This window comes from Trichoderma atroviride, chromosome 6 (assembly GCF_020647795.1).
Source record: "Trichoderma atroviride chromosome 6, complete sequence".
Classification (NCBI taxonomy): domain Eukaryota; kingdom Fungi; phylum Ascomycota; class Sordariomycetes; order Hypocreales; family Hypocreaceae; genus Trichoderma; species Trichoderma atroviride.
Window position 1 is genome coordinate 2,193,949 of NC_089405.1, and position 21,493 is coordinate 2,215,441.

The 21,493-nt window shown below is 51.8% G+C and overlaps 10 protein-coding genes across 10 annotated transcripts; 4 read left to right on the plus strand and 6 right to left on the minus strand.

The window, feature by feature from the left end:
- Nucleotides 1–145: 145 nt before the first annotated feature.
- TrAtP1_011309 (uncharacterized protein) lies at nt 146–1,123 on the plus strand (the record flags this gene model as incomplete). Its single annotated transcript, XM_066115061.1, has 2 exons — nt 146–648; nt 711–1,123. Exons 1-2 carry the CDS (start codon nt 507–509, stop codon nt 1,121–1,123), a joined length of 555 nt encoding a protein of 184 aa, XP_065971159.1. The 5' UTR covers nt 146–506.
- A 1,327-nt stretch (nt 1,124–2,450) lies between these two features.
- Nucleotides 2,451–5,500, plus strand: TrAtP1_011310 (uncharacterized protein). Its single transcript, XM_014083265.2, has one exon. It carries the CDS (start codon nt 3,484–3,486, stop codon nt 5,113–5,115), a length of 1,632 nt encoding a protein of 543 aa, XP_013938740.2. The 5' UTR covers nt 2,451–3,483; the 3' UTR covers nt 5,116–5,500.
- Nucleotides 5,501–6,023: 523 nt separating this feature from the next.
- On the minus strand, nt 6,024–8,298 carry TrAtP1_011311 (uncharacterized protein; the record flags this gene model as incomplete). Its single annotated transcript, XM_014084502.2, has 3 exons — nt 6,024–6,261; nt 6,323–8,093; nt 8,145–8,298. 3 exons carry the CDS (start codon nt 8,296–8,298, stop codon nt 6,024–6,026), a joined length of 2,163 nt encoding a protein of 720 aa, XP_013939977.2.
- A 192-nt stretch (nt 8,299–8,490) lies between these two features.
- On the minus strand, nt 8,491–9,301 carry TrAtP1_011312 (uncharacterized protein; the record flags this gene model as incomplete). Its single annotated transcript, XM_066115062.1, has 2 exons — nt 8,491–8,819; nt 8,872–9,301. The coding sequence occupies 2 exons, from the start codon at nt 9,299–9,301 to the stop codon at nt 8,491–8,493; spliced, it is 759 nt and encodes a 252-aa protein (XP_065971160.1).
- Nucleotides 9,302–10,755: 1,454 nt separating this feature from the next.
- TrAtP1_011313 (uncharacterized protein) lies at nt 10,756–10,926 on the minus strand (the record flags this gene model as incomplete). Its single annotated transcript, XM_066115063.1, has 1 exon — nt 10,756–10,926. The coding sequence occupies one exon, from the start codon at nt 10,924–10,926 to the stop codon at nt 10,756–10,758; it is 171 nt and encodes a 56-aa protein (XP_065971161.1).
- A 718-nt stretch (nt 10,927–11,644) lies between these two features.
- TrAtP1_011314 (uncharacterized protein) lies at nt 11,645–13,605 on the plus strand. The gene is made up of 7 exons (XM_014084503.2): nt 11,645–12,379; nt 12,446–12,529; nt 12,616–12,751; nt 12,809–12,923; nt 12,979–13,093; nt 13,148–13,276; nt 13,339–13,605. Exons 1-7 carry the CDS (start codon nt 11,834–11,836, stop codon nt 13,477–13,479), a joined length of 1,266 nt encoding a protein of 421 aa, XP_013939978.1. The 5' UTR covers nt 11,645–11,833; the 3' UTR covers nt 13,480–13,605.
- Nucleotides 13,606–13,661: 56 nt separating this feature from the next.
- On the minus strand, nt 13,662–14,566 carry TrAtP1_011315 (uncharacterized protein). Its single transcript, XM_014084504.3, has 2 exons — nt 14,211–14,566; nt 13,662–14,136 (listed from the first exon to the last, which is right to left on the minus strand). Exons 1-2 carry the CDS (start codon nt 14,520–14,522, stop codon nt 13,852–13,854), a joined length of 597 nt encoding a protein of 198 aa, XP_013939979.1. The 5' UTR covers nt 14,523–14,566; the 3' UTR covers nt 13,662–13,851.
- A 1,801-nt stretch (nt 14,567–16,367) lies between these two features.
- On the plus strand, nt 16,368–17,527 carry TrAtP1_011316 (uncharacterized protein; the record flags this gene model as incomplete). Its single annotated transcript, XM_014084505.2, has 3 exons — nt 16,368–16,396; nt 16,464–17,267; nt 17,353–17,527. 3 exons carry the CDS (start codon nt 16,368–16,370, stop codon nt 17,525–17,527), a joined length of 1,008 nt encoding a protein of 335 aa, XP_013939980.1.
- Nucleotides 17,528–18,207: 680 nt separating this feature from the next.
- TrAtP1_011317 (uncharacterized protein) lies at nt 18,208–19,848 on the minus strand (the record flags this gene model as incomplete). Its single annotated transcript, XM_014083493.2, has 1 exon — nt 18,208–19,848. The coding sequence occupies one exon, from the start codon at nt 19,846–19,848 to the stop codon at nt 18,208–18,210; it is 1,641 nt and encodes a 546-aa protein (XP_013938968.2).
- Nucleotides 19,849–20,427: 579 nt separating this feature from the next.
- Nucleotides 20,428–21,372, minus strand: TrAtP1_011318 (uncharacterized protein; the record flags this gene model as incomplete). The annotated part of the gene is made up of 1 exon (XM_066115064.1): nt 20,428–21,372. The coding sequence occupies one exon, from the start codon at nt 21,370–21,372 to the stop codon at nt 20,428–20,430; it is 945 nt and encodes a 314-aa protein (XP_065971162.1).
- Nucleotides 21,373–21,493: the final 121 nt, after the last annotated feature.

The following is a 21,493-nucleotide window of genomic DNA, read 5'->3' on the forward strand; positions in this document are numbered from 1 at the left end:
AAGTGGCTTGAGTAGTTCAATTGAGTTTTGAGGCTACCAAGTGGCTGCTCCTTAATGAGAGCAGCACCGCCATCCACGTGCGACTACGTCATGCACCCAGCTCTTGTCGTGTCTGCGTCATTCGTGGCGCATCGCGGCTTTCGATTGCCGGCTACAGCTGGTGGCCAATCCCAAAAGACAGCCTGGTGGTTGTTGATTGCGTGAACTCAATGTCAGCCTGACTTGCGCGCACAATCTGGTTACGCAATAAGATGGAAGCTAAAAAGTCTAACCAGCCGTTGCATGCCAAACCGGCTCATGTTGTGGGCTGATGGCATGCAATAAATGAAGCTTGTCTCCTCCCGCAGCCGCCGTTCGACGGGTGATGTTTTGTCCCTTCTTTTTCGTGACTTGAGAAAGAAAACTCTATATTTTGCTTAATCCTAGAGTCTAGCTCTCCGAGTCTTTAACATCAGGCCTATTACAGAGAATCTTGAAAGGACTTTTACCTCATCGCAGCCTCCATCATGGGTGTTTGTTCGGTCATATGCGTGATATTCATCACCATTATCTGTACGCTGAGATGTCAACTTCCAGACTCGCGTTGTGCTAACTACGTTGCTTTAGTCCCTCCGCTCGGCGTCTGGGCTGTAGCAGGATGTGGAATGGGTAAGTTGATTCACGATGTTGGATACACGAAGGGATTTGGAAAATATGCTAAGGTGCTATAGATTTGGTCATCAACATATTCCTGACGATTCTCGGATACTTGCCGGGCCACATACACGCGTTTTATCTTGAATATGTCTACTACGATAGGCGGCAACAAGCCCGCGAGGGTTATGCTCCACCACGTCGTGCTCCCGGCATTTACTCCGAAAAGGTGCAAACGGGTGGGCAAGCCTTTCGACAAAATTACGGAACAATGGCAGCGGCACCACCACCGCCACCACCACCAGCTGCGCAAACCGAACCAGCGCCCATTGGTGGTCAGCCGTACGAAAGCCAGGCATATGGGAATCAGCCATACAATCAGGGTTATGGTAACCCGGGATATGGCAACCAGGGATATGGCAACCAGGGATATGGCAATCAAGGGTATAGCAACCAAGGGCACAACAACCAACATTCAGGATATATCTAAAGCCTCGATTGCGATACGGGGCAGGGAAGGCTGTTTTGGTCGGCGAGAGGGTTTGATGCAAGGTGTCGATTGAATCTGGATTGTTTGAGAGTGCTTTTCAAATGGATTGAGTTGAGACAAGTCAGCGAGAAAGTCTGACTGGGCCAGTTCGGCATGAACACTCGAGGCTACAACTGGCCATACTCTAGCCGAACTGGAGCAGAATTTCAGGAGCTGGTTGCGGCGATCAGTGAAGAAGTAAGATACCAAGTACTGATAATTAGTAGAAGTATTAATGGCAATAGTAGTATGTACCAAAGAGTAATCGTGGTTGGATTGCTTCTCTTGAGCTTTGCTGTACATGAAATGGGAGAGAGAACTTGTGGATGACATCACCACTTGCAGGCATCTCCGCTTACGGCTCTCCTACAAGTACTAGTAGGTATGTGCTACATGCATAGAATACTTACTTATTATTAGCAATATATAGACATGGATGGATGGATTAATTGATTGATGGCCAATTGGATGCCCGCAATGAATTACAACACGTCCTCGCCTGAAACACCTTGCGAGGCATGCGTCTATTACCCAGCTTTTGATGTCGAATCAAGCCGTCGAGAAGGATCAATGATTTATATCCACTAATTGGAGCGTTAAAGCTCATATTCTGCTTTGCTCTACCCGTGTGTGCCCCGCTCCGGCTCCGGATGTTTCTCCCCAATGCCTGATTGAACAAATTTCGCATACGGAGAAAAAAGATCAGGCAAGGGGGTCTGTGTAGGAAGCACAGATGCTCGTGTTGATAAGGACTGTGTGGGGGAATAGGCGAATAGTTTTAGTACGTGCATATCAAGTACTACGTACTGTAGGCCCCAGACTGCACGGTGATATCTAGTACTAATGTACAAGTATGCTGTGTGATGTGATTGTTGGCCATTCAACGGTACGATGCAGACAGAGCTTTGACATGATTTGATCAACGGGCGAGGCACTCACCTTTGCAACGAAAACCACCACTTGCCGACGCCGTGATTGGCCTATAATTGCGAAATCGAAAACAACGCTGAACTGCCCATGTCTGGCCTTTTCGCCGATATACTAGTACTTGTACGTACATTGATATGATTGATCCTTTCTGCTGCCCACACCTTCGCTTCCTTGCCTCTTGCTAACCCGCATCGGTCCGCAACGCAGCACGTCGAGACGAGGCCGTCCCCGCAAAGAGCGCACGCAGCCAATCGCCGGCGCCCACGGCAGCAAAAGGGCTACAGGCGCTGCAGGCAGGGATGGAATGGGATGGGATGGGATGAGCATCAGGACTGCTGCAGAGGATGAAGCTGCTGCTGCTGCCAATCACCTCCAGCGCTCTTTTCTCCCTCGGCTGCCACGGACGGCGCCCGCACGACTCCGGCACGACGCAGACGCCCTTTGAGCGGCCGCCACGACAGTCGTGCAGCTGCGCATGTCGCTTGTGCTTGTGCTTGTGCATTGCATGCATGGAGGGAGCGTCTGGCGCCTTGGTCCGGCGTTCGTGTCTGCGATATGAGTCTTGACTCGCATCCTGCGTGCTTTTTGCTCTTTGGCCACTCACAGCGAGCCTCGCCGTTGTCTGTCACTGCCAGTCTGTCTATCAAACGCCTCTTGCTTTGCCTGCCCCTCACTCTGCTGGCCCCTGCCTACTAGTAGCTCTGCTGCTGTAGGCTCTGCTGCGATACTTGCTTCTTCTACTACGACTACACCCGTCGGCTTGGGACCGACTGCTGGTGTCTCGTCAGTTGCGAGTCGCGATCTGGACCCTGCGCAGGATTTGCTGCATCGCCAGCAGCCGAGAGTGTTTTGTCTCTGTGTCTGGCCGTCTCTCGTCCAGCTGCTTCTGCTTCTGCCTCTGCCTCTGCCGCCGCTAACGCCAACGCCACACCACCACCACCAACAGCTGCCTGCTGCTACTATACTGCATACTCACAAGTCCCATCTGCAGCCGTCTGTCTGCGTCCAGCCTGTGTGAGACTTGTTGCTCCGCCATCACCAAGGCTAACCGTCGCCCAAGACGCATCACCAAGCATAGTCCCCAGCTGTCGTGCCACTCTGTCGCTAGCGAGCAGCACACTAGCTAATACGGCCCTACCACGTATCCTTCCCTCCTCTCTCTCCCCCATCCTGAGACGAGCCCAGGCCAGGCCAGACCCGATCAGACCCCTTGTCCAGACGACGCGAATGCCTTGAGTTTCTGCACAACTTGCATGTTGCCGCGCCCGGTGTCTTGCTGAGACCCTGGACCGATCGTCGCCGATACCCAAACCCTCTCCCAACCTGCCTACCTGCCTACCTGACATATAACCACCGTATTTAACCACCTTTGCGCCGTCTCTCAATCCACCATGTCTTTACCCACCTCTGGCCCTGGCGCTCAATCTGAATTCCACTCTCACTCTCACTCTCAACCTCAGCCTGACTCCCAGCCTGGCTCCCAACCTGGCTCCCAACCTGGCGCCCATCCTCAATCTCAACGTCAATCGCAGCCTCAGCCTCACGCTCAGCCTCAGCCTCAAGCTCAGCAGCCCGCCCCGTCTGCTCTCCTCCGCCCCTCGGAGCATCGTGACCGCGGCAATCCCCTCCCTCTCTTCTCCTTCCAGCAGCCCAACCCGTCGCCGACCAGCCTCGTGCCGTCCACCGCCGAGGGCAAGCCGATCCCCGTCGACGACTCGACCGTAGAATACCGCACCTCGGCCTTGCGCGAGCTCAACCACAACTTCCCGAGCCACCGCTACGCAAAGTCCACCGGCGCCCAGAGCAGCACCTACTCGGAGCCCGTCATCGTCCGCAGCTACTACCCCCCATTGCCGTCCAGCAGGCCGTCCAGCTCGTCTCGCGGCCCCGCCATCCACGGCGGTCCCATCTCCGGCTCGGGCATCGGCGCCGGATCCCAGGTCGGGCGATTTGCTGAGGCTGTCGCGGGCGGTCTTCCCCTCCCGTCGCGGCTCGTGTCGGGCGAGCACGGCATGCTAAGCACCATGGTCCTGTCCTTTGGAAAGAAGCCGGTCAATGGCCGGGTCGAGGATGAGACCCGGCTGCCGCCGATGGATGCCTTTAGCTTCAAGAGCTTCATGGACAATATAGAAGCCCAGGGCGGCGGTCTCGCCGGCGATATCAATGCTGACCTGGACCGCATTGCCGAGATCTGTGCGAGGTCCAGATACTCGCTGAGCAACCAGTACGAGGTCCATTACACTCCCCATGGTTCTGGAGCCTCCTTCTTGAACCCTTCAGCCCAGTCAAACGACTCTCAAGGCCCAACTTTACAGGCCGTCTCCGCAGAGGACGAGCACAGCGTAGGAGCATCATCAACCCGTAGGAAGAGGCGCATGGCCCGAAGGACTAGCCGAGCCGTAGGAACTCTAGAAACCATCATCTCATCCAGCCGGTCTTCGGACGAAGAGCAGGCCAGCAGAAAAAAGTCTGCTGCCGAGATTGCCGAGCAAGTTCGCGGCCGATCAGCACAAAAGAGCTCGGCGCATTCCTCTGCGAGCAGCTCTTCGAGCGGGACTCTCGATGACGAGCGCCGAGACTCTCATTTGGAAGATCAGGCTGCGCCCAAGAAGTCATCGTCTTCACTAGCTCTTATTGATGCTTCTACCCGACACAATGGCGTGGCTGTAGACTCTCCGCGAACGTCTGCCACCGGTCTGGTCAGCGAACCAGCGCAGCCTCAAGAATCCACTAGCCAGCTTGAGATCCGTACAGCTGCAAGTGAAATTGCCGAGGGTCCGCCTGTTGTCGTCAAAGACACGCCACACCATCCAAAGCGATTGGGCCACTCTGTTGCAAAGGGAGCTATTACACCCATTGGAACGGACACTGCTGGCGGTGGCATCCTCTCCATCATCAACGGTTGGATGCCCTGGAGGCCAACGTCTCCGTTTATTCACCACAAGGGCCTTGCTGAGGGCAGTCTTCGTGAGCTATTGAGGAGCACGGAGCCGAAAGGAAAAGGCCCAGAGATACTGCAATAGGCCCACCAGGCAGTTAAAAGAGCTTCATATATCCAAGTATATGAAATGTTAACGAGACATGATATATTGTTTAGAGCACAAGAAGAGGGAATGGAAACAGACCGGACACTCTTCTTTTTTTCTGCTCAAGAGATTTGGGACTGGGATTGGGCTGTGAAGGCTTTATGATCTGATGACATTTACAAGGGAGAATGGAAAATTGATGATACCATGTTATGATGAGATGCAATCATTTACCTACATGACGATACCATGATACTGGAGGGACGGCATTTTGATTTATTCGATTTGTATGTATATATAGCTATGCAATCATACAGGAGTTTGGTAAACTGAATTTTTACGAGTTTCTTTCTTCAATGTTGAGCCTCGATGCATGCCTAGGTAACTGAAACTTGGTAGCAAATATGCTCGTTATTAGCAGAGCAACTAGATATCATTGTTAAAAAAATCACAGTAACTACTATTTCATTCGCAAACAGGTCTCTCATATCATCTTCTCATGGAAATAGTTCTCTTTTTTTTTTTTTATATTCTTCTGACGGGGCTTCCACTTCTACACGTTCCTAAATCGTAACAAACGACACAAAGTCATCCCTACCATGTAAACGTCATCCTTTCCCTTTGCAAGGAAAAAGAGAGAATGCAACCCTCCCACATCCATGAAACGCCAATTATAACCTTTTTGTAACACCTTGGGAGAAAGAAAAAGAACGAAAAGAAAAAAGAGTCCCATCCCAAATGCACGGCAAATTACATCCACTGAACAGCCGCTGTCCGATCCCCAGTCTGCGAGGTAGTGTGAAAGAAAAGAGGAATGGAAAAAGACGGTATATATTAGACAAGGAAGAGAAATAAAAGGGTAAATCCACATAATCAGATGGGCAGTTGGAAAAGAAAATGAATATTCATTTCTTCGTTGTCGCTATCGTTATCGTGCTGCTGCTCCGACTTTCTAGTGGCTTCTGATCGACGTGTACTCTCTTCACGCTCCTCTCACGGTCATGAGATTCTGTGACACGTTTCCTATCATTGTCTCGGGTACTGTCTTTGGCAGCTTTTCGAGCCTCCCGATTTCGCCGCTCGTTTTCTTTACGCAGGGCTTTGGATTCAAATTCATGCCAGTCACCACCAATATTCGCTAGCCTATTAGAAAGTTAGTAAATTAAGTGTAAAGATGAGAGGCCTGGAGGTTCGGTATACTCACTCTACTGCCTGTGTAGCCAGTGGCTCTTCGGTAGTGAAGTATGGGTGCTGTAAGACCATAGCTGCCGTGGGTCTATTGGCCGGATCATAGCAGAACATGGATTCCAATAAGTCGAACGCAGCAGGGGAGACCTTGTCTTTGTACTTTTCTGCAAAGACGTTCTTTCGCTTTGCAGTTGGCCGGAGCAGCTCGAACCATGCCATGTCAGTGATCCCAGGCCACTCTTGGCGGGTTGGCGTCCCTAGGATATTGTAGATCTTATCGAGCTGGCTGAGCTCCGTCCCGTCTCCGGCGAAGATGGCAACCCGTGTAAAAATCTCTACCATGACGCACGCCGCACTCCATACATCGACGGCGGCAGTGTACTTGGTCTCTCCCAACAAGAGTTCAGGGGATCGATACCAGATTGTAATGACACGGTTTGTGTAGTCTAGCTGGTGCCGTTTCGCATAAAACCGAGCAAGACCAAAGTCCGCCAGCTTCAATATGCCCTCGCTACTGACAAGAATGTTTGCGGCTTTAATGTCGCGATGAAGCACGCCTCTCTCATGAAGGTAGTCTAAACCTTCGAAAAGCTGCTTGGCCAAGTGCTTCTTCTGGGCTGGATCCAAAGTAAAGGAAGGGTGGTTGAGTAAGCCAGTCAAGTCATGAGAGAGGTACTCGAAAACCATGAAACAGTCGTTTTTCTCTACCATGACCTCCTGAAGATTGACAATGTTTGTGTGCCTCAGTGACTGCAGCAACTTGATCTCCCGCACGGCAGTTACTGGGAAGCCATCCCTTTCGCCCTCCATACGAATTCGTTTTAGAGCAACGAGCCCCTTGGTGTAGACATTTAGTCCTTTGAAGACTTTACCGTATGTTCCCGAGCCGACGACAGATTCATTTCCTGGTTTCCTGAAAAATACCGACTCAGAAGCGATCAAGTCGTCAGGGAGAGCAGGTCGAGGTTTCAGCCGTTTCATGACCTTTATGACTTTCCGTGTTCGAGGCGCCGATTTCGGTCCCTCAGGGGGGTGCCTGAACTCTCGCTCTCGCTCTCGCTCTCTTTCTCGTTCACGCTCCCGTTCGCGTTCCCGCTCTCGCCGGGAGCGCACTGAGGACGGTTCCGTAGGGGCGCTGGGGGGAGGCTCTCGGTCTCGATTAGGGGCTTGAGCTGGCACAGACTCTCGTCTTTGAGGAGCAGCGTTGAACTTTTGAGATATCTCAGGCTTCGGAGCCGCAGGCGTCGGCTTTGATGATGGTTTAAAGGCAAAGCTGAATTTTCCAGCACCGTTGCTCGGCTTAGTTGGGGTTTGCGATGAGGCTTCGGCATGGTTGTCTTTATTTGTATGATTCGAAGGGGCTGATGGTATATCATCTGAGCGATCCACCGCGGTATGCTCATGAGTATCAGTGGGTTCCAAGCCCTTCCTGGGACTCGCATCTACATCCGCGACGGTTGGTCTCGCCTCTTCATCTTCATCTAAAGGAAACCCATTGCTTCGAGGGGGAGGAGGAGGAGGAGGAGGGGGTGGTGGTGCCTGGGACGAAGGGTTCCTGGGAGCGCTTTTAAAGCTGGAGCCGCGATAGCTGCCTCGACTTGCAAAAGATCCGCCACGAAAACCGCCACCCCGATGACTTCCTCGATAGTTACCCTGGGGACCAGTAGGAGCAGCATAAGGCGGAGAATGCGATGAATTCCCGTGGTAATGGTTTTGCGATCCGTTCTGAGGGGGGGCCACTGGAAGCATAGTTGTTACTGCCATGGGTATACTGTGGGGGGTATTGCCTACTTGCTCTGTTAGCAACTTATTATGAAAGGAATGAAAAGAAAACATACTGTTGTGGTGAATATTGGTGACCGTTCCATCCAGAACGATTCGCGCCATATGACGAGGAAGATGGAGAGTTGTGAAAGGAACCAGGATTCTGGGGCGACTGAGAATATCCTCGAGGATCATTGCTATGATGAGACTGATGCGAATAGGCGGCATTATATCCTCCGCGGTAACTACTCCGAGACGTCATATCGTCGTCGATGTCTGACCGCGAAGTATGATGCGGCTCAGTTATATTTTTTTCTCGTTTTCCCTCTCGAAAGTGGGGAGACCGAGGCCTTGGGTCTCGATTGGCCGATCGGTAATTGGCGTCACCTCTCGATTGGTCGTCAGTGGCAGTTCGGACTGTCAGAGCAGGACCGCCCACTCGTGACGGCGAATCTTTACGATTCTTCGAAGGCGAGCGACGTCGTTTGTCAGAAGGGAATGGAGAACGATTTCGTGATACGCTTCGAAATGACTTGTGACGGTGGCGTGAGGAGTCGCGTCGGGAGTGTCTCCTCTCAGCCTCAGATCTCGTCGGGGAACGGGGTGGAGATCTTCGCCTCGAATGTCGGTCGTCGGTCCGCGAGGGGGATTTGTGGGAAGAACGGTGGCGACGCGGTGAAGAATCTCGACGGTCGGTGGAATGGTGTCTTCGTCTCCTCGATTCAGTGGCCTTGGAGCTTCGAGCTGGGCTGCGCGGGGGCGGGCTGTGAGTCTTCTTGTAGCGTTTCCTTCGAGACGGACTCAAGGATCGGCTGTGGCTACGGCTTCGACTCCTGTGTCGCTTCGACGACGACGGAGAGCCGAACCCCCCACGGTCACGGTCACGACCACGATCACGATCACGACTGCGGCTACGACTGCCCCGAGCCGTCCTGGTCTTGGCCTCGGAGGAGCGCGCCTTGATCTCACGATAGCGAGGAATCAAGTCTTCCGACTCGGCGGGTGGGCGCGAAGATGAAGGTCTGTCTCGTCGATTGTAGTCTCGGCTACGGTCTCGTGAGCGGTGCCGCTGTGCTGGAGCTGAGTCTCTGGGACGGTGGTGGTGCCGAGAGGCGTAGTCTGAGTCGAGACGGGCCCCGTGGGGAGGAGATCCTGGTCGATCCGAGGACGTCACTCCTCTGCCAGATCGAGGCCGTTCTCTGTAATCATAACTTCCTCCGTCGTCTCTCATGGCAGCATGTAGAGGGCGACGCGGAGGCAATGTAGTCTGCCCCATCGGGACCTACACCTGGTTTGAGTTTTTAGCGTCGCAGCGCTGGTAAATCGCCGCACCTTAGCCGGAGTAGCAAGGGTCCGAGGCTTGTGCCGTCCCACAGCCAGCGACGGAAATGGCGCTGCGATAAGATGAGGGCCCTGAAGATGCAGAACAGAGGGAAGGGGGTAAGGAAAGGAAAGGAAAACAAAAGGGCGATAGGGGCCTGGTGCCACAGGCAGAGGCAGCCCCTAGAGCTGACCGCCGTGATGATTTTTTGGGCAGACGTTGGATGCCCTGAGCCTCAGCCTCACCCGCACAGGCTGAGTGTGTCCTTCCCCGACGCAGTCCCGCATATCCGCCTATCCGCCACCCAAGTGTGAGGCCAACGCCATCAGTCTCCCGGACATGCACTTGCAAGCTGTCAACAGAATGGCAGTTTTTCTCATACGCCTTCCCTTCACTTGATACCTCCGCGACATGCAGACGACAGCCCGCTATTGCCAATCGCCTCAAAAACAGCCAGCGCATGCTCGAGCCGTCATGGCGGCAACAGAGCGCTATATACGTATCCTCGCGGATCATTTACGAGACTTACCGTTGGCATCAACTGACGTTATAATCCTTGTCCGCCATGCAACTTTGCCATACCCTTGTCCACCGATTTGTTGCGCAGATTTCAAATGATGAAACCGATTCATCAAACATATGTAGATGTGAACGCGCGATTTTCGCGCGAAAAGGCCGTTTGCCATGGTGCAGCGTCATTTGCGTCCCATTTCATTCTCATTTCCATTTGCCTCTCCTCTCTCATCTCGCTCATGAGTAAAGCGAGCCAATCAGCGTGCAGGGCTGATCTTCAGGGCTGATCAGCATCATCAACGAGGCTGCAGCGACTCAACGTCGTCCAAATTATAGAATCATGCTGGGGTGTTACAGCAAAAATGTTGCCAGCGGCGTAGGTGACTGAAACTCAAGCTTCGGCTTGGTTCAAAGGCAGACCTATTCCGCTAAAAGTCCAATCCTCGGACTGGTGACGAGATTGGCAGAGTAATGGAGGACACAACGTCAGACCAAACGAGGTGCTCTGGTGTCGAGAGCACAATATAACTCGCGCCGCTTATAGCAATCCATCCGTCACAGCCAAGAATTGGCATCATCCCAAATAAAACTAGCCGTCACTGAGAGAGGCTGTAAGTTTGCAGAAGAGCTGCAATACGGGGCACAGTGATGCGGTTTACAGGTGCCTGGTTCCGGCGCTGATGGAGGCTGTAGCGGGGTATTGGCGACAAGAGCGCTCACTGGGCGATGCCATCGTGTCATGTCTCCGTCCAGAAACTCAACAAGCCCATACTCGATCGGTGGGCCGTATCCAGCGTGTCGGCTCGTGCAGCAAAAAGGGTATTCCGGGGAACAAGGCTCCAAATCGCTCGTCAGGGTGTCCACAGGCTCCGGATCTCACTTCCTCCGCCTCTGCCAGGAAACAGCGTAGAGTCCCAGAGAAGCATCTTGGCTCTCATTCTCCAGGAGGTTCCGACGGCCACAGGCGTCGCATCTCGTTGGGCGTCGATGTGGACTCGTGGTGTTGTGGTGCTGCTTTGCATGTTGTTCTGTAGACTACTTCCGTGCGAGCCCATCGCAAAAAGGCGGCTCGCTCACGTGACCTGTTTCGCGCTAGTGGAGCGTCTGCCTTGAGCAGATTGGCAGATGCATCCCGGCCTTTGCTAGAGGCCGCTAATAAAGAACCTTGAAGTTTTCCAACGAATGCCGCCGCTTGGTTCAAGTCTAGACCCTCTAAAGACAATCTGACTAACATGTCCTGCTTGGAACAAGCAACCTTCAGAAGTGATACGCAACCAGTAAGGACCGAAAGAAGAAGCAAAGGCCGGACTAAGTCATGTGAGGTGCAATACAGCGCATCTATCTTGTAATATCTTACACTCCAAATCACAGCTCTTTTATTGATTATGCAGAGTTTAGTCCTTGCTGGGCATATCGTATTATTCTAGCACACGGCAGTTCTCTTCTTATCAGAAATAGGCCCACCACCTTCCGAGGCATCGTTTTTGGCGAGCCGCGGCTCTGCTGCTTTTGAGACGATGCTCCGTGAAGGAAGAGACATCTGAAAGTAACGCCTAGTATCCTGTACAGCGTGCTTGTGCTCTCAAGCCCACCAAATTCTTGCCACCACAGCTTTTGTTTCCCACATTACAAAGTACCTGCTACGGGGTTCGGAGTCGCGGACATTTCCAGTTCCCTGTGCAACCTACCTATTATCAATTGAGGACCAGTTTTTTTCCCCCTTCGCCTGTGCGCGTTCCAACTTAGACAGTACAAGTAAATCAAGAGTTTCTTTTTCTGGCGTTTGGCTGGCTTTGTTGGCTGCCCCTTGAAGTCGTGCTGAATCGCCATCGCCATCGTCGCTCATTTATCGTGTTCTCGTGCTTTGTCTGAGTTTCGCTTTGGCTTGTGATAATCAACTGGCGCTAGCGAACCGCATTCGTCGCCGTGATGGAGTGGATTGGCAAAGCCAAGATCGAGTTCACTCATGCGCCCACGCCGAGGACAATCAAGCAAAGGGATGGCAGCGAGACGGATCTCCTCAAGATTTGCGAGGCCAGCACGCCGCCCTGCTACATGAACCCGCTGTTGTTCAATGGCCATGTGCAGACGATGTGGACGGCGACAAAACCACATGGACCGGCAGTTTACTATAAACGCAAGATCTTCCAGGCCGAGCATGACGCTTATCACGGATCGTTTGCCGTTGACTTCGTCGTTGAGTGTCATGATGGTCGAAGTGAAGACTTGCCGCCCCGTACCGCTTACTACTCTGATGAAGAATTTGCGAGTATAGGCTCTGATGATAGCAAGCCAATGCTGATAGCGCTGCACGGTCTTTCTGGCGGTTCTCATGAAGTTTACTTGAGGCATACAATTGCCCCTCTTCCCGAACAGGGGTGGGAGATTTGCGTGGTGAACTCTCGAGGTTGCGCAGGCAGCAAGATCACCAGTGGCATCTTATACAACGCACGCGCAACATGGGATATGCGCCAGGTAAGCAGCTCCGCGCATAATGCCCAAAATTGAGCCATTCCTAACGAGTCTGAATGAAACATATAGATAGTCAGGTGGCTTAGGAAGACGTTTCCAAACCGTCCGCTATTTGGCATTGGGTTTTCACTCGGTGCCAATATTTTGACCAACGTACGTATCTCTCGCCACGTTATATACGGCATTGCCGTATTGCTCTTTTGATGCGGGAAGCATTGCGGCTGACGATTCTGGATCAGTACTGTGGCGAGGAGGGCTCGGATTGTGTGCTTAAAGGTGCCATTGCTTGCTCAAATCCCTTCAATCTGGACGTCGCCAGCAAGACCATGGCAAGCACTTTGATCGGCAAAGAAGTTTACCTTCGCGTCATGGGAAGTAAGTACTGCAGTTCCTAGTGTGTGATGTATGATACTGGATCCTAAATCATTACAGCTACGATGAAAGCTCTGATTGAGAGACATAAAAAGGAACTCAAGCAGTATTCTAACTTGGATCTGGCTGCCATTGCCAATACAACCTACTTGAATGAGTTTGACCGGGAAATCCAGTAAGTTTTATACACGTATATCTGTGTCGTTCCACGTATGCTGACATTTATTGAGATGCCCAACGTGGGGATACCCGACTGAATCTGCTTATTATCGAGATGCTTCATCGTCTGATGCCATCCTCTCAATCAAGATACCTTTCTTGGCCATTTCCGCCATTGATGATCCCGTACGTATTTCTCTTGTGAAATACAGCGCTTGTTTAACAAATCGGTGTCTTTAGATTGCGGTCAAAGAAGCAATCCCATTCGAAGAATTCCGCCAGAACCCCAACACAATTCTAACCACAACATCCCTCGGTGGCCACTTATGCTGGTTCGAAACAGGTGGAACTCGCTGGCTCACTCGCCCGGTATGTTTTGTTTACTTTCCAGGATTAATAGGATGCTCAAAACCGCTGACATGAATGCGCAGGTGTGCAATTTCTTCAACCATTTGGCGTTCAAAGCTGACCTTGACGATTTAATGCCCATGGAGTATCCCCCTAAAAACAAAGCATTTGCGGGCTCCGACTATAATCCAATGAGGCGTAAAATGAATATCGTGCGGAGTTAGGTCAATTTCCTTTTTATTTTTATTTTCATAGACATTATAACGAGGCATAGAGACCCGACTCTCAAATGAGATGGGTCGTTAATTATATAGAGTAGCCGGGATAGAATATGATGATTGCACTACTTCATACAAGACCTTTAGCGATTGTGATGCTTGAGCTTTTTTTTATCAGACACGATGAACCGCCTTCTCATCATAGTGGTTTTGTTTGTATGGCATTGTTGATTAGGTAGACTGTATATGCTTTTATCAAGCAATATTCTCCCATAGTATCGCTCTTTATGGTATGCCCCAACTCCATGCGCCAGAAGAAAGAAAATACAAGTCGATGCAAATGTACATGTCAATAGCTCTCTCCTCATCCCCGCCCTCTTAGGCAAACGCGACCCTCTTCTTCGACGCCTTGTTCGCCTTTGTGCCCGTCAATGATATGCTCTTCGTGTTGTTGTCCTCTCTGCTGTCCATCTTTCTCTTTCTCTTCTTCCTCAGGGAGTCTTTGGTATCCTCCAACATGGCCTTCCTTTCTGCCGCCTTCTTGTCGGCCTCTACCTTCCTAGCCTCGCGGATCTCCTCCATCTGTCGAGCCTTGATCAATTTCGATTCAATGTGGCCTTCCTTCTCGGCTTGGACGAGAGACAGAATTGTCGTCATGCCCTCCTAGTTCATCCATACATGTTAGCATTCGAGAATTGTTGTAGGAGACACAGTTTGCATCCTGTGGCAAAACGCACCTTGTCGTCCACAAACACCTTGCCCTTCTTCTTGCCCTTGGGCTTTTCCACGCCAATGGGCGTAATCATATTCAGGGTCGGAATCCCCAGCTCTTCGGCCGTGTAGGTCTTCTTCTTCGGCCTCTTCATCAGCAAGGCGCGGTTCTTCTCCTTCACTTGCTGCGACACGACGGGGCCCTTGGGCTTCTTGGATCTGGACTTGGAGACGCCATCGGTGGCCGATCGCTTTGCGCCGCCCTTGTCAGCTGCACCAGAGCCGCTCTTTGGCCCGGCGTGCTTGTTCTTGATTGTCCGTGTCTTGGAGGGAGCCATTATGAAAATTATTGCTCAATGGACAATGTCGCAAAGATCGCTGCAGGAAGCTTTGGTTGCGCCGCAGAAATTTTTGGGCTTATCGGTTCTTATCGGTTTCTCAGAGGGGCGATAAGAAAGGTACAGCCCGGTACCTTGAGAGGTGGGGGCAAATCAGTAAAGTTCTCTACGCCTTCTAGAATCATACTGTTGCATTGGATGAAAAGGTTCGGCCTGATATTGGTGCGGCACTCCAAGTCTCGTGTAACATTTGGTTTCCAACAGAAACCCCCACACCTATCGAGCTCAGCACATATAGGAGTCATAGTTACTTAAGATCAGGTACTCACCTAATGCATGGCTTTGAAATTCCCTTCTCCTACACGTACTACTAGTAGTATGATCCTAGCCTACTAAGGTACATGGCAATCCCCCACGAACTGAAAGCGGTTGCTGTAGAGTCTGTGCTGACAAACGATGCTCGAGAAACTTGATATGCTTCTTTCATCTCTACCTTGCTACGGCCCTGCAGAGTATTCTCAATGGGTATATAAACAATACCCTCAATAGCACTCGCAGGTTCTTTCAAGTATTTCCATATATTTCTCTTTGGTGCTTCCAGGCCGGGCTGCAGGATGATCCAATCGGCAGTCAGCAAGCTGGTGATCTGCCAACGGCCAATTCTGTCGCATCCATCAGCAAGAATGGAGAGGATGAGACATTGGCCAAGCCATTGAATGCAATTGGCAGGATCGGCAGCGTCGTTACTCCTGCTAATGTGCTCTATTTTGAATAATAACTCAGTGTAAGAAGCATCTAAATGGTTCGATGAGACCTGCCTTGGGTAGTATTTTGCCCAATGGGTACATGTAGCTCCAAATCGGGCCAATATGCAGTCATGTTCTCCGTATGCACCAGATGATAGCATATGACGCGCTCTGTCATACAACGCCATCGAACATTTCCTTTTTTCCATTGTAGCGAGCTTAGCGTGCTCCGCGTGCATCAAGCATGTAGCACTATCCTCGGCTTGCTCCTGCATCCCAGCATCAGGCGCTGAAAAGGATCAAAGAAAAAAGACATTCATGCATCGTAACAAGACTAATGCCGCCCACTGCAACTCGCAGCCGCAGTGCATGCTGGCCTTTGTGTTGATATCCAATCTGCAAGTGCCCAAAGCAATCCTGCCAAACGTTGCAAAGAGCATCCATTGAACTGCTCCTACCGTTACAGGCGCTGTCGGTTCCGGCTCCAAGGACCTGAAGCTGGATTCCCCCCAATAGGAGCCCCCCAAAAAAGCAAAGGGAGGGCTTCTGTCCAGCCGCTAACCGCAACCCGTAACTGCTGGCTGGGTACGGCCGGCAATGTACCTGCTAGCACTCGTAAATTTCAGCAAATGTCGATGTCACGCAGAATTCTTCCACCTCAAGAACCCCAAAGATCCACAACATCACTACATAATTCTCCCCAAACTCGAGCAGCTTTTTCTTCAAAACATCGCGCAGTATCCGTCATCACTCCTCTTACAACTCTTCTACTAGCATCCAGCATCCATCCTCCTCTCGCGCCCGTCTCTTCGAAACCCCTCCGTCGCCGTTGCACTCGCCAGCTTTTTCAAGGCCCCCCTCCCTCTCTCGCTCCCTTTCGCATCGCAAAAAGCTACGATTTTCCACGTCCTCACAAAGACTTCCGAGCACCGCCCGTGAGCGCACCGAGAAACGCACCATCGCCCTTCGCCACGCCCTACCCAGCGCCGCTTCTCGACTTCCGCCTGACCCTCGAAAATCTTTCCCCGAGCGAGGCGTCCCTCCCACCTCCCCGCATCACGAGCAACAACATCAAAGTCGACACCACCAACAAGGCTTAATGGAGAATCTATGGACTCGTCGAACCAAGTACGATGACCCTGCTATACGTCGCCTCCACGGCGCAGCTGTTTCTGACTAACATGCCCGTGTCCAGCTCGTCAAAGCTCTCCTTGACCACGTCGTCCAATGGCGCCAATGGCTTGGGGGGAGGTGAATCCGGTTCCCGCAGCGCCACGGTGAAATCGTCGCATGGCAAATCCTTCAACACTACTCCGGGGAGTGGGCTGGTATCTCCAACGGGGGGAGCTTCCAGCGCCTTTGGCCTGGGCTCAGGGGCTTTTGCTTCGTTTGGCTCGTTTGGCTCAGCCAAAACACCAAAGTCCGGCGGGAACCCTTTTGATAGTGCCATGGGCTCAGCCGTCGCGAAGCAAGTCGCCTCCAAGGATGCCGCAAAGCCCGTAGCTAGGCCGCCTAACATGGCGCCCATCTCCGAGACCAAGGCGTCGGAACCCCCGGCCGGGGCCACACAGATTCACATGCTGAAAGATGCATGGTCTTTCTGGTACAGACCCCCGATCTCGAAGGCGCACGGTTTCATCGAATATGAGAACACACTGCACGGCATCGCCACCGTGCGGTCGGCGGAGGAATTCTGGCAAATCTACTCGCACCTCAAGCGGCCATCAAACCTGCCTGTCGTGTCCGATTACCACCTTTTCAAAAAGGATATCAGGCCGATATGGGAGGACGAGGTGAACCGGAAGGGAGGCAAGTGGGTTGTTCGCTTGAAGAAGGGTGTGGCTGATCGCTACTGGGAGGATCTGTTGCTTTCTCTTGTCGGCGACCAGTTCGGCGATGCTGGAGAGGACGTGTGTGGTGCCGTACTGAGTATGCGTAATGGTGAGGATATTTTGAGCATTTGGACCAGAACCGACGGCGGTCGCGTGCTCAAGATTCGGTACGTTTTGAGGCTATATCTAAGCCCTTGTCATACACATTTGTTATACATGGATCGATAGACTAACGAGTCACTGTCGCTGTAGCGAAACCATGAAGCAGGTTCTCAACTTCCCGGCGAACACGCGTCTCGAATTCAAGTCGCACGACTCTAGCATCCAGCAACGGACTGCCATCGACGAGCAACGCCGTGAGAAGGCTAGTCAACACCAGGGCGACAAGCGGCACACAAATAATTCATCTAAGCAGAGCTTCGAATAAAGAAGAACACCATCCGTCATCAAGGGCCCGCGCACCCTTATCATCCTTGTCTTATTAAGCCCGGTTGTTTCGTCGCCTTTTTTATCGGCTATGAAAGGTTTCCTCTTGTTATTTGTACACTACCGGGCAGAGCGCTTGGGTAATGTTGCAATTCCGTAACGTGTTTATCATCACTTCCTGGTTTTTCCCCGTACGTCCTGTTTTCTTACTGGCTTCACTTTTATTCACTTTCTCTTTTTTGTTTTTTGGAGTGCGGTAGTTTTCTCGTGTGAATTATTTCGCGGATGGAAAATTCTGGGATGTACACTTGGGAGAATAACTGAAATTCTTGCTCTACCTGGAAAATGGTGGGCGGAAAGGGCTGGGTTTTGTTTTTTTCTTCTTGCATGTGGATAATGTACTATAGTATGGTTTAAATGACCTCGATTGATTAAGGAAACTGGCCATGCCGACGATTCTCAAACGGCGCTCTCTGTGCTCAAAGAGAAAGAAACAACAAATAAAAAAGGACAAGAAAGGATGAAAATAAAGATGCTCTTGTGCAGGCTCGTTTTCTCTGCAAGTATCCAAGTCTATTCGTTTTCTGCTGGGCCCCCTTTCTTTGCCTTGAAACAATTTTATGACATGACGCCGGTATTATGTGGTATATCTAAATTTTGTACTAAATGCTTCAAACTCCTTTACGCTTTTCCTTTCCCCTTGGCGGGCACTTTTCTCCGCTCCCAGATCTGTAGATATGTCTCTCCGAGATATAGCAGCTCGCTCTGTACCTTGTCAACAAACAAGTCCTGGCAGACGACCCACTCGCCGGTGGCCTTGTCCTTGATCTGGGCCTTCCACGTCTTTTTCTCCTCGCCGCTGTCTGCGACGTCTTCCTTCTTGCGGACTGACTCGTGGACGACGTTGGCTACGAGATCGTACCATATCGGCTCGCCCACGGGCCACTCATTGGGATTGGGCTCCACATACGGCGAAATGTCGAGATTCCTCGCGTCAAAGGTGACGATTGTGGGGTTGCGCTCTGCGACGAACTTGTTCTGGGAGAAGCGCTTGACGTGGAACATTAGATACGGCGGGAGAGGATGCAGTAGGCGGTAGCGCTTTCGCTGTGCGTGATGCTCCTGCGCTCGCTTGCCGTCGTATTTGCTTAGGATGGTGCTGAGAGGGACCTGTGGGATGATGTTCTTCTCCAGCTCGTCCTGGAACAGCGGTGCTGATGGCAAGTCGAGCGTTAGGAATAGGAAGCGCACAATGTCGACTTTGACTTCGCCAGCCTCCTCGAAGCGCAGACGGTCTCCTGCGTCTGCTCGAGCGGTAATGGCCTGCGATTCGACCTTGAGCTTGCCCTGGAATGTGCGCTGGATCATGGAGCTTCCAGGCTTTGTCTTGCTGCCACCGAGGCCGAGATGGAGGTTGTTGAGGAACCAGGAGAGAAACTCGACGGGGTCTGACTGGTTCGTGAGCGTGAAGCGTTTGTTGGAGAGGAGGGCGATCTCCTGAAGCAGTTCGTGGGGGGAGACGTGTGATTTGAAGGCGCGCGGGTTCCAGATCTTGCGGAAGAGAATGCTGCACCTCTTTACGATTTCTGACTTCTTAGAAAAGTCCTCCAGCAGCAGGTAGTTCCGTAAGGGAGAGACATGTGACAGCGCCTGCACCACCACGTTGAGGTAGTCGTTCTCCTTGATGTTGTTGATGCCGACAAAGCCCGGCGTATACTGCTTGCCGTCGAGTGTCCAGCTGACGTGGTTGGCGCGGCGGTCCAGCTGGATGACCTCGTTCTTGGTGTACCGCGGGTCGGAGACGTACTTGATGTCGTCGAGCGACTTGCTCTTGACCTCGTAGCCGTCGGGCAGGACGTAGACCTTTTGCGTCTCGAGGTTGATGAAGACGTGGTGGTCCTCGTCCAGGGAGTGGAAGTAGGCGTGTGACTTTACGCCGCGGCCCTGGAAGTATTTGCCGCACACGAGACATGCGTAGACGTTGATGTTGGAGAGGGACACGGAGCACAGCTTCTCAAAGTCAAAGTCGAGCACGTTGCGGTCGATGGTGTCGAGATAGAGGTCGTCGTAGCCGTCTGCCGGTCCCTTTTGGCGCTGAGGAGCCACCATGGGCGACGCATCGTCCTCTTCATCATCGAATTCGTCGCTGTTTGCGTCCTCTGCGTCTCCATTCCTTCGTTCTCCATCCTGCTCGAGGCTCTGCGCTTCGTCGTGGCTGTTCGCGAGGGGTGAGTCGAAGTCGCCCATTCGAGAGCGCTTGGACGAGGGAGATGCGATGTCCAGGAGCTCGTCGAGAGCTTCTGAAGCTTGTCGTTTCGACATGGCGCACGAGCGAGTGAGAATTGCGAGCGGCTGCGAGACGGAGGGGAGAGCAATGGCGCCTTGAAGTTGGGTAGGTAGATGGAGTAGAGTTTGGCGCAAGTGCTTGACAAGGCTGCAGTGGAAAGTGTAGTGGGTCTTATAGCGCCGGGGTAGCAGCAGGACTTGGTAGCAGCCTGTGGATGGTCTTGCATGTGAGATGTCCCGAAGGCCTTTCTTTTCCTTGCGAATAACTAAACAAGTTTTATAAATCGAAAATTTCCCAAAGAATTTCTTATGAAATAAGAAAAGTAAAAATAAAAACAAATTAATATTTTTAAATCTATACACCCATGCGTACTATCCATTGATGTTTCTGTTCTGCTGGGCTTCGCGCGTGACAGTATCTGAATGGATTCAACCATCATTACATCCAACCATAGTGTATATACATTGTGTGTATTACCGCCTTTTATCTAACCTTTGCGCTATATATAATGATTTCACAAATATTTCTCCACATCCCCTCAGCTAGCCATTTATACAGTCCCTGTATTAGTAGCAGGGCCTTCTAAGGTATAACGTTTCGTTCATGTAAAAGCTTTAGCTAATCATGATGGTGTCCGCATTCAAGGATACATCGCCCTGGAGCGTGGGAGCGAGGCTGTCCATTTCTTGCAGAGTGTACTCTACCAGATAGCTCTCATCCACCAACTCCTCCATGCGCTTATAGTGTCTTTCCGTATACACCCGGAGACCATGCAGGACATCTTTCAAGCTCTTCTCTCCTCTTGAGCCCTTGACTTGCAAGTTTGAAAACTTTGAAGCTGGGTAGCTCTTGATCAGCGTCCTTAGTATACGCTGTGCTACGGGGGCTGACCGAGCGTTCGTGTTCCAGTCCCGCAACCTCAACAGCAGCAGGTATATCTGATCATCGGAAAGAGTTGCTAACACTTGGTCGACGGCCTTGATGCCGCACAGACTGCCCTGCTCGGGCTTGCTGGTTGTTACAACAGAGGTGAAAAGGCTGAGTAAACGACCAGGATGATTCAGCTGCAGAGCCAGAGTGATGGCTTCTCTGTACGACCCAGCGTGCATATGGTTCTCGAGCTCTTGTTCTTGCTCGATGAGCTTCAGCGCGGCTTGAGATGCTGCCGCTTGGGTTTGGGAAGTTGTGTCTTTCCAGAATGTAACAGTAGAATCACCACTGCCAGAGACTACAGCATTGGTGTCTGGGTGTACAGCCAAGGCCCAAACTCGGTCTTCGTGGTTATCCAAAGTACACTCAGCTTCTCCAGAGTTTGCATTCCAGATTTTAACGAGCCCATCGCCACCCGCACTTGCGAACTGAACCAATCCTTTTGATTGTTCTGGACGCGATGTCATGTTGAGCCAAGCCACTTTGAGAACGCTGTTAGAATGGCCCTCAAAGGTACGGATGCAAGTATAATCTGCAAGATTCCAGAGCTTGATGCTCTTGTCACCGCTACCAGTCAAGACGACACCCTTGCCTGTGATTGGGCCATCCTCGCCTTGCAAAGCGGGCATCTGAGCTGGAGAGAATTGGACAGTCCAGACTCCTCGCTTGTGGCCGCGAAGAATACCTTGGACTTCTCCCTCTTCCACTGACCACACCTTGACTGTTTTGTCTTGTGAAGCAGATGCAAAG

Excerpts from the sequence above, each read along its gene's own strand:
- TrAtP1_011314 (XM_014084503.2), top strand. The coding sequence starts at position 11,834 with ATGGAGTGGATTGGCAAAGCCAAGATCGAGTTCACTCATGCGCCCACG. Across the intron at positions 12,380-12,445 it reads CAACATGGGATATGCGCCAG|ATAGTCAGGTGGCTTAGGAA; the intron begins GTAAGCAGCTCC and ends TGAAACATATAG. Across the intron at positions 12,752-12,808 it reads TTACCTTCGCGTCATGGGAA|CTACGATGAAAGCTCTGATT; the intron begins GTAAGTACTGCA and ends AAATCATTACAG.
- TrAtP1_011310 (XM_014083265.2), top strand. The coding sequence starts at position 3,484 with ATGTCTTTACCCACCTCTGGCCCTGGCGCTCAATCTGAATTCCACTCT.
- TrAtP1_011315 (XM_014084504.3), bottom strand. The coding sequence starts at position 14,522 with ATGGCTCCCTCCAAGACACGGACAATCAAGAACAAGCACGCCGGGCCA. Across the intron at positions 14,137-14,210 it reads AGGTGTTTGTGGACGACAAG|GAGGGCATGACGACAATTCT; the intron begins GTGCGTTTTGCC and ends TGGATGAACTAG.